The sequence below is a fragment of the Aethalodelphis obliquidens genome, unplaced genomic scaffold, assembly GCF_003676395.1.
Source record: "Aethalodelphis obliquidens isolate GAN/ISIS:26980383/991018 unplaced genomic scaffold, ASM367639v1 scaffold4, whole genome shotgun sequence".
Lineage (NCBI taxonomy): Eukaryota > Metazoa > Chordata > Mammalia > Artiodactyla > Delphinidae > Aethalodelphis > Aethalodelphis obliquidens.
The window spans coordinates 22430189-22440965 of record NW_020837948.1 but is presented as its reverse complement, the minus strand read 5'-3'; the positions used below and the strand labels follow the sequence as shown (position 1 = coordinate 22440965).

Below are 10777 nucleotides of genomic sequence, written 5' to 3'. Positions count from 1 at the left end.
GCGGAGCACAGGCTCCGGACGCGCAGGCTCAGCGGCCATGGCTCACGGGCCCAGCCGCTCCGCGGCATGTGGGATCTTCCCGGACCGGGGCACGAACCTGTGTCCCCTGCATCGGCAGGTGGACTCAACCACTGCGCCACCAGGGAAGCCCAGCCATAGGCGTCAGTTTTTTAAAAACAGGCTTCAGAAGTCCTTGCACTAGAGTAATGGCTGTAGTAGGAGAGATGATTAAAAGTAAGAAAGATGTGCATTAGAAGGAGAAATAATATAACCATGGGAATGAATTCCAGTATCAGATGGGCACAGAAGTATCATAAATTCAATTGTTGCTAGCACACCAGAGGCATAAATTAAGCAGACCATCAAGGAAAAGGTTGATATATTTGACCTCATTAAAATTAAGACTTTATGCCCTTTAAAAGACATTCTAAAAATAAGGAGAGACAAATCACAAGGTGGGAGAAGTTATTTATGATCTAAAAGATCAGTATCTAAAATATATATGAATCAATAAGAAAAAGATAAACATCCTAAGAGAAAAACGAACCCAACAATGAACAGGCATTTCATAGAAGAAAAGGCTAGTGAACACTCAGGATACTAAACCTTAGTCATTGGTACAGTATGGGGAAGTGCCCCCCCCAACCAGATGGGCAAAGAGTTCAGTCTTATGATATCACTGTTCATGAAGCTATGGGACATGAATTAGGTGTAAAATAGTACAGCCTCTTTTTTTTTTTTTTTTTTTCCGGTACACGGGCCTCTCACTGTTGGGGCCTCTCCTGTTGTGGAGCATAGGCTCCGGAGGCGCAGGCTCAGTGGCCATGGCTCATGGGCCCAGCCGCTCCGTGGCATGTGGGATCTTCCTGGACTGGGGCACAAACCCGTGTCCCCTGAATCGGCAGGCGGACGCTCAACCACTGCGCCACCAGGGAAGCCCTGTTTTAAAACAGCTTGGCATTACCTATGTACCTTATGACCTAACATATTCACTCCTGGGTGTATATCCTGCAAAAACTCATACATGTACAATAGGAGACATGTTCAAGAAATTCATAGCATCCCTGCAATAGCAAAGAAAATAAAGTAGTAATAATCCAAATGCCCACCCATAATGGAAAAATTAAGTAGCTGGTATATTTGTACTGTGGAGTACATATAGATGTGAAAATATCTGAAAACAGCTACATGTGCCACCATGGATGAATCTCAAATCATGATGTCGAATTAAAAAAGCAAATTACAGAAGGGAAAATGCGGTGCGCTTGGAGATACATACACATATGGCATAATGAAAAGTAAAACAAGGAGATGACTTTTATGATATCAAGGTGTGGTTCCTTTTGGCTGAGTGGAGGGATACAACGGATGGAGCGTGAAGAGGTTGTCAAAGGCGTGAAACCTCTTTATTAAGCTGGGATATGTGGAAGTGTGTTTTATTCTTTATCTCTGCGTGTATGTTTTGTACACTTTGTGTACCTATGATAGCTCAGAACTATATAGAGTATAGCATCAGATGGGCAGGAAACTGTAAGATTTGTGTCTTGATGTCTGAGTAAAGACAGGGAGTATTTGGATGAAGGCACAGGGAGAAGGACAGAGTCTGACCTAGGCTCTCTGTTGGCTGCATGACTCCCCATTCCCATAGTAGATTTCACACCTCCTTGTCTGTTGACACCTGCATTTCCTGGTGGGTGAAGGAGCTCTCATGCTTCAGATGAAGTGCTTCAAATGTCAATCCTCATCGGAAAGGCTGTCCTGCTAGAGTAAGATAATCAGGCAAGTCTGCATAATGATCCTTAACCTTCCCCGCTTTATTGGGAGAGGGAAGAAGATGGAATAGCATTACCTAACAGGAAGGGAAGGAGGTGTTATGCCTGCTTGGGGGCCAAGGGTGCAGAAGGTCATAACTTCACAGCCTTTTCTGACTTCAACTGGTCCTAATGGATACAGGCTCTACACAGGTACTTTTGTCGTTCTCAGGGTTTCAAGCAGCTCAGTACTGAAGGATTTATTTCAAGATGGTTTGATTTTGAGAAGGTGGCAGAATCCTGGTGAAAGCCTTTCGCTTCCTGGACTTGTAGAGGCCAACAGGGGCAGTGTCGGGGCACAAAGCACGGTGTACTCACTGGTACAGAACTTCCTGCTGTCCCTCAGAGTTTATGACACCTTCTGCCCCCCACACTGGGTAAAAAAAACAGAATCAGAAAGGGACAGAAGCAGTGGTATGAGAAGACTGTTAGCAGAGGAATTTTCAGTTTGCTTGTTTTTGTTTTTAATGATGTTGGTATAGTAACGGACAATTCCAATGCTTCTCTTGAGTCATTCAAAATGTGACTGTATTCACTGTAGTGCTTCTTCTTTTCTCTCTTTTTTTTTTAATTGAAGTATAGTTGATTTACAATGTTGTGTTAGTTTCAGCTGTATATAGTGCTTTTTCTTAAGAAAGGAAAAATGGATGTAATTTATTGGGGGAAATTCCATCAAGGATGGTTATATTTTTAAGTAAAAACTTGTAGAAGGAAATTTTAATAACCTTTAATCAGCTATTCCTCAAAATTTGCTTAGGTGGGATATTACATTCCCCAGCATGCTGGAAAAAACGAAGCCTTACTCTAGGTGACAGCCCTGACTGCCTTGGTAATTGGTGCATATTGACTGAATTTCCCAGGACATGTTGCCTTATAGCATTCTGAAGTGTTGCTGGACCATCTTTAGGGTGCTGCTTCCTCAGAGTAAAGGGAGCCTACCTGGGAAGATTGCTACACAAGAATCTATTCTCAGTGTTGAGGAAAACTGCACTGTCCTGTTAGTGTCATTCTTTTCCTTTGCAGAGTTATGAAGAAGTATGACAAAAGCGGCAGGCTCATCTGCAACGATGCTGACCTGTGCGATTGCCTGGAGAAGAACTGCCTGGGCTGCTTCTACCCCTGCCCCAAGTGTAACTCCAACAAGTGTGGCCCTGAATGCCGCTGCAACCGCCGCTGGGTGTACGATGCCATCGTCACTGAGTCTGGGGAGGTCATCAGCGCGCTGCCCTTCAACGTTCCCGACTAGGAGCTGCCCTCGTGGTCTGATCGGTTTCTTCTTTACCTTTAAGGCAACCTCTTTCTCTTGGGTGAATTTTAGGGCTGGGGGAAAATGTTTTTAAAAATGTACTTAAGACTCATGTTCTGTGAAGCCATAGAACAGTATGGAATGGGCCATCCTTCTCTAACCTTCCTGCTGTGACCTCCTCTCAAATTCCTCTCCTTGTAACCCAAGAGAGTGCCCATAGATGGATATCAGCACCGACACCTCCATCACTACTTTGCTCTCAGATTAAAAATCCCTTTCCTCTTTGCTGGTATCTTAGGAAATGGAGTCTGAAGATCTTCAGAATTCTGTAGCTGGGAGCTTGTCTTGACATAGAACATAGAATCATACATTTATAATAGCTAGTTACCCTTAGAATCTTACACATCACTAGTTCTAAATCAGAATTGTTATTTGGCTTGAAAAAAACAAAACCTTGTGACTTAGCATACCAAGTCTCATTTTTTTATTGCATACCCACAGTCTCATTTTTTTATTATTGATATTTTAATAATATTAAAATGCAATGTAATACTTGGCAATATTTTTATTAAAAACTTGTATTTTATTTATGAAATGGAAACATTAGGACTTGAATATCCTAAAAGCCAGTGGTTTACATTGTTTTTTATTTCAGGATCAGTATTTCAGAATATTTTTTTAAAAGGAGGAAACTTAAGTTATTATATGAAAGCACATTGTTGTGTGTTGGCTAATTGAGAGCCTTGATACCTAGTTGACTAGATACATGATGTGGTCTTTTTCAATTCTGATACATTGTAGGAGGTTTATAAAAACTTCCACTCAGCCTTCTTTGAATTTGTTTTTATGAGTCCTGTTTACCCTAACTCAGTGGTTCTCATCCTTCAGTGTACATCAGAATCACCTGGAAGACTGGTTGTATGGTATATTTTTCTGCCCCACCCACAGAGTTTCTGATTAGGTCTGGGGCAGGGGTCAAGAATTTTATTTCCCAGGTGATGTTGATGCCACTGGTGTGGGGACTTGAAATGTTAGTTTTCAGAGTTTATTTTTCCTGCCCAATCAGTTTCAAAAGCACTTATTACTGCACAATCCGCATGCCGGGGAAGGTTCCTGATAATTCTAGACTTGTTACTTGACCGTATGTTTTGGGACTAAAGTAGCAAAAATCCTGCAAGGTATGCTGTGATGGCACTATTCCTGTATGTGCAGCAGGAGAACTGACTCTGTTTTTCACAGAATTTACTGAGTTTTCCAGACTCAACTTTGTGCTACATGTTTCCAATTCACTACCTTTAACCATCACAGCCCTGGGAGGAAGAAATCAAATACCCAAGTCAGATCCTTTGAAGTGCTCATGAGGAGTGCGCAGCCCTGAGACCCGTCCAAAGGAGTAGGGGCCTTTTTTGGTTTATATTATGTTTTGTTTTGAGAATAATTGTTGTTTTGTAAATGACTGACCAAGTGAATTGTTTCTTCACTTATTTATTTTAGAATCATATAATTTTAAAGTTGAAAAGGAATCTTCCAGGTTGTCTAACTAGTGACTTGTCAACAAATAATAACCAAGAGGCTGTTCTGTGCCAGGCTCGGGGATGGAGCTGTGAGTAAAACTCAGCTGGTCCTGGTCTTCATGGGGTTTATAGAACTAAAAACAGTCTTGTTGTTGTTGTTGTTGTTTGTTTGTTTTACAACTGAGGAAATTTGGACCCAGTGAGATTAAAATGACTCGGTTAAGGACAAGCAGAAGCCCTGGCAACCTCGGTGTTTTGAACCCTAAGACTAGGTCAGTGTTCTTTCCATGACACCAAGTATGTCCCTAATTGGCCTGATTGTAAAGCTCATCCAGGTGCTTTTAATAATATGCATTCCTGAACCGCATCCCAAACTTCAGGAGTCAGAACCTCTAGGGATGAGGCCTGGTAATCCATACTTTAAAACAAGCACCCCCAAGTAGGTCTCATGATCAGGTAAGTTTGAGAAACACTGCCTTATCATAGCTGTCTTATTTTCATATTAAAAAATAATCAGGCAAATTGACATTAAAGTGTATTTCCCTTTTGTCTCCTCCTACAGTCTTAAACATTAGATGAGAGGATCTGATTTAAAATGATCTCATTTAAAACATGTGTTGGCAAATTACGTTGGTAAGTTTTCCAAGTAAAGCAAAAAATAAAATAAATTCACATATTTATTAAGCAGACACCTCATACTGCTTTTATGGAAGCCTAGTAAAACCTTTGATGAAGTCCTTTTTTTATAAATCAGTGTATTTCATCTTGATCTACTGCCAATTCAATTCATTTTTAAAAAGCCTCCTGCACTAAAATGATTCTTGCAAAAATAAGTTTATGTGAATTTTCAGAAACTTATTTTGTAAGTGTCTAGTTCTATCACAAAGTGAACAAAGCTCTTCAGTTATTTGAACTAAATTCAGATTAGCAAGTTGTACTTGTAATCAGATAGTTGTACTATCTGATTACATTAAGGAAATTGTCTTAGTGTAATCAGATTTTTTTCTCTTTCTGTGTGGCTTTCTTTCAATGTTGACAGTGTGTCTTCATGAATATGTATAGAAATTGCAAGGAAAGCTATTTCACAGAAGGTTGTTTAAATATAAACTGTTATTTACTGAAGGATTTAAACAAGTCACTCAGTAATCCTTTACACAAGGATTTACAAGTGGAATGCCGTTTCACATCAATTTGCAGAATACTTTATCTGAGTCTAATTTGTAAGAGAAAGAATCCATACAGCCTCTGAGACAATCCTTAGGCACCTCCCGCCCACCCCCCAATACAGTATCCTGGATCCATTACAGGTATGAACCTTGGGATGCTAACTCATAGAGAAATCATTTAAGCTCTCCTTTATATATTTATTTGCTTTTCCTGGAAAGTGAACACTGCCAACTTGGATATTTTGTGGCTATCATGGATTGCAGTTCTATAATGCCTCAGAAACGTAAACACTTATGTGAGCAGGACTGCAGTGTTTGGCTATGCAGGCTATTGGCTGCACATGTCCAGGGGTGCCTTTCACATGGGCTACACTGCCACCAGTGCCCCCACAGCAAAGTGGCTCTGCTAGCAGGTGCCATTGATGTGTGGATTTCTTGATTGTCTAGTATTTATGGACACTCAGTATATGCTAGGCATTGAGTGCTTTACACTAGCTTATATCTGGTATAAAATGATTAAAAGAATATCCCTACATCTTGCTTTTTCACCTTCTACTGTTTCTTTTTCCTTCATTCTCTGTGGTGTCTATAACCGCAGACTACAATTTTCAGGTTAGTTCGAACAGTACTCCAAATATATTATCGAGCCAAAGCAGTTTTCATACTTTGTTTCTTTTTCATAATCTATATTTTAATCCTAGATTTGGAATATTCTTTTTCATATTCACAGATTTCCTGAAATTCTGCTTTTACCATAATAATTGTTTTTCACTCTGTGCAAGGGATATGACTCTCTTATCATCACTATTCATGTCTAACAGGTAGTTTATTTTGTGTTTGTAGTTTGTAGTTTCAGAAGAATTTCCCTCCTCACTTTGTATGGTTCTTTTAAAATTGGCCGATGCTTATGTCAGATATAATAAATTCAAAGAGATCAGAGACTGCCTTTGTTTTTCCTTTGATAGTGAATTCAATGGCCCTGAATGCTTAACAGATATACTACTTAGTGACCATTCATTCGTTCATTCATTCATCAAGCACCTCCTATCTGCCAGCTACTTTACTAGGTGCCAAGGATACAATGGGTAAGAAAAAAATTTTTTTAAACCTAGGATACATAAAGTAGAAAGAAAACCCAGGCTACTTAAACTGTGTCATTCCTCGTATCCAAGGTCCCTATCCTGTCCGCCTTCCTCTCTCTATTTTTCAGAGTCATCTTGTGTATGTTTTATTAATCATGTCTAGCCTTTTAACCTATACTTACCGAAAGAAATGGAAAAAAGTATGTCTGATAGCACTAGGTGGCGTTCTGGGGGGCGCTCCAAGGAGCTCCAGTCTCAGGGCAGAAAGAATTCAGCAAGAGGCAAAGTGGTAAACAAGAACTGATTTATTAGAATAGGGACACTTGTGAGGCTCAAAAGTGGGTGGGTGCGAGGGTGCCGCACCCCGAGAACTTAGTGGGCTACAGTTTTATAATCAAAGGAACAGTAGGGAGAGGGAAAAGGCCACCTTCCTCATTCTTGAGTAGATGTCATGCTTCCACCACCAAGTCCTCCTCCAGGTTGGGCAGGGGAGTTTTCTTCTCCTTACATCATCAAGCCAGGACTGCCATGGCACTATGGAAAAATTATTTTAGGTTTCAGTACAATGAGAGTCTTTCACTTTGAAATATCACCTTTCAATAAATTATTGTTTTTTATGTGTGCAGAGAGCATGTCCTAGGGGTCATTAACTTACTGAGCTCACTGGGCAGGATGTGATTCTCATGCCACCATTGTTTTATTGTTTGGGAGCATGTCTGATGCTTCTGTTGGATGGTTTTGTTGCTAAGCAGACCTGCTTGGTTTTGTGGTTAAGCAGATCTGCTTTCCTGAGTGATCATTAACTTACAGGGGTTTCCCATACTCGTTTCTTTACTTACAATCCCCTAGGGGGATTAACTACTTAATTACCTAATTTGTCCCTTTACTCTGTCCCTATCACATCTACCTCATCTTTCCGGAAGTGGAATCCCTTGTGGTCTTTGATATCGAGGTAATACTCGTCTCACAAAAGGAGTTGTGGATTACTATCTCTTTTTTCTTCTCTGGAAGGCTTTGTTTCAGATGACTTTGGTTTCCAGATATTCCTTAAATATTTGCTGGAACTTGCCAGTGAAGCCATTTGGGTCTGAGGTTGGTTGGTTGGTTGGTTTTTATAAGAAAGTGTTTAATAATACAACTGTTTAATAATACATGCATTTGTAAAAACAGTTATATTCTATTTTGTTCTATCCTAATGTCAATTTTGGAGAGTTTTATTTTTTTTAGGAATTATCCATTTAATCTAAATTTTCAAATTTGTGAACATAAGTTTGTTCAAAATAAACTCTTATCATTTTTCATTATAAAATATTTCCCCAAATTTTAGTTATAAACTATTCAAAGGATAGTACAAACCAGCATCCTTTCAATAAATTCCTTTCCCCACTAAGTTAGTCAGAACTGGATTTTCTTGCTCATAAACAAGATACCCTAACACAGGTATCATGCAGAAAATGGAAAGACACTTCTATGTAGTGGCAGCAATTTTTTTTAGCAGACTTCCTCGAGAAATCCATCCCTTCTCTTTCCTAAGTTATACCTGAAGCCTGACTTAAGAGGTCTGAGCCAGAGCTTCTTGTCCTGTTTCTTGTCAACACACCTGTAACAAGTATGCTCCCTGCAGCAGGAGCTGAACAAGCGTTGATACAACTCACAGAAGGTTTCCACTGAAATAGAATACAAATGACCTAGCTTTGGGGAGTCACTACAAACCAGCCCCAGAGAGAGGAGAGAGAAACAGAGAGGGAGGGTGGGAGGAACGCTTCTTTTTTGAACTACTTGAGATTCAGAATCCCCTTGTAGCTTTGAAATTTTCTCTAATGTACTTGGCATCAGAGTAGCATTAAATTATATGATTTCTGTAATTTTTGCATACATTCTTGGAAGATGAGGTTCACTTGCATTGGCAGTTTTTAATAATCCACTTTCCTAAAAGCTTTATAGAAAAATTATATGCATGGTTTTGGCTCCCTCAGCTGGCCATTCATATGTACTTTAAGTTTTAGAGAACAAAACCGAGACACCCCTATTGAAATAGATTTTGGTTTTCCCACCAAAGTTTATTGCAAATTTAATGCTTCTAAATGCTTGACAATCTTTCAAGTTTCATAAGTACATTTTTATGCTGGTGTTTTTTTTTCTTTAGAGTTATAACTGAAAACAAAGGCTACATTTTAGCCAAAACATCAAGTTTAGAAAATATTTCAGATAAAATGTGTAATTCCTTTATGTCTCTTTCTCAAGCTTTCTGTGATGAAGGTACTAGTTAAGCAGACTGATGCTGTTGCCTGTTCCCATGGCAATGCCTCCTTTGGTCAAATGAGCTCCTCAGCTGTTCGCCACGGCAACCTTGTAACCTTTAGCCTTTTATTTATTTTGAAGTTTTGAATTTTACTTATTTTTTATACAGCAGGTTCTTATTAGTCATCTATTTTATACATATTAGTGTATATATGTCAATCCCAATCTCCCAGTTCATCCCACCCCCCCCAACTTTCCCCACCTTTAGCCTTTTAAACTCAGCACCTCTTCATCCTCTCAGCAATGTTTCCTCTTTCTTAGAAATGATAGAGGTTACCCAACACAAATAACTTTGACATCCTGATTATCTCCCCTGCCCCAAGTCTTCAGACAAATCTCTATCCTTTTCTTGCCTCCGTGTCTCTAGGTTCAGTGAAACAAGTTTCTCTCCTGTCGAGGACCAGGCGGTTGGAATGACCACTGGATCCCTTTTCCCCTGATTCTTCAGGAGCCCCACTCTATTCATCGTTGTTATTTCTCCTCTTTCTTTTCTATATCTCTGCACTCTTAGTCGTTGTTGGCTTTTCATGATCAGCATACAGACATGCTTATGTCAGCTAAGGTTTTTCAACTGCGAACAGTTCTGGCTAATTTAGCCAAAAAAGGGCTCACCCCATATAAGGAAATGTACAAGAGCTCACCTCGGGAAAAGCAGGTGCCAGGACAGCTGTGGAGCGGGGAGCAATGCACGGTGGACAGTGTCCTCAGGACCAGTTGTCGGGAGCTTAGCCGAGCTGGGAGAAACAGCTGAGTTGTCAGGTGTCACAGCAGCCGATTAAAGCAAAGAGCCAAAAAGGAAAGAGTTAAGTCTTTAATCACTTACTGTGATTGTATAAGTAAGAGGCTAAAACCAAACGATGCACCACCACCCCCAACCCCGTTCCTTTTTCCCCATGGTGGAGGGTCAGGTAGATCAGTGCCGTCATGGCGGGCATCTTACTGTTGACAAGCCCTGAACAAAATGCTCCTGCAGTTTTATGGACCCTGGGATGGGGAGGCCAGGGGGTGAGGACTAGGAATGGATGAGTACTGGGTATTGAGTCAGAGAGGGGAAAGATGTCTTCAGAATTCCCTCCTCTTCCCGATAAGAAGGGCTCAGCAGAGGTCTGCCCAAGGCCTCAGATAAAGACACCAAGGATTGATGAATGCAAATGTGCAAAGCTTATGTCTGAGAGGCCCGAATCCTTGACTGCAACACCCCTCAGAGATTACAGTGTCCTGGCTGTGCACCAGTGTGGGGAGGGCAGCCTTCCCATGAGGTGTCCAGGGAGAGCTCTTGTAATGGCCCATGGTCAGGCCTCAAAAGTCATATGTAGGTTTCTTAACCAGGAGCCAGACTCCTCATCACTGTGGGGGTGAATCAACTCTAACCATTTTTTGTCCTGGTGTCAATCAGTCCCTGGGAAAGTACTGAACGGTCCTACAGTAGGTCAAAACCCTCCCAGATTAGCAGTCCCACCAAGAGAGCATAGAGTGGGAGAAGGGGATTAGCCCAAATAAAATCAGGGGCTGCTACAAAGAAGGTGGAAGAGAAGCGAGGCAAGTCAACTCAACAGCCATGAACTACCCATGCTCCCTTCTTAGAAAAACCAAAGCAAAGCCTATTGTAGAAAGATCTCTCTTTAAACCTGTGTCTACTGACCCCTCCTCTTTTCCG

At 40.8% G+C, this 10777-nt stretch overlaps 1 protein-coding gene across 2 annotated transcripts in view; it reads left to right on the top strand.

Moving 5' to 3' along the window:
* ARL14EPL (ARF like GTPase 14 effector protein like) overlaps window positions 1-6676 on the top strand; it is a 25182-nt gene extending 18506 nt beyond the window's left edge. For both annotated transcript variants that reach the window (XM_027099732.1, XM_027099729.1), the window contains one exon: window positions 2835-6676. In XM_027099732.1, the coding sequence (XP_026955533.1) occupies window positions 2835-3057 (223 nt within the window). In that variant the 3' untranslated portion in view covers window positions 3058-6676. The remainder of the gene's footprint in view (window positions 1-2834) is intronic.
* Window positions 6677-10777: the final 4101 nt, after the last annotated feature.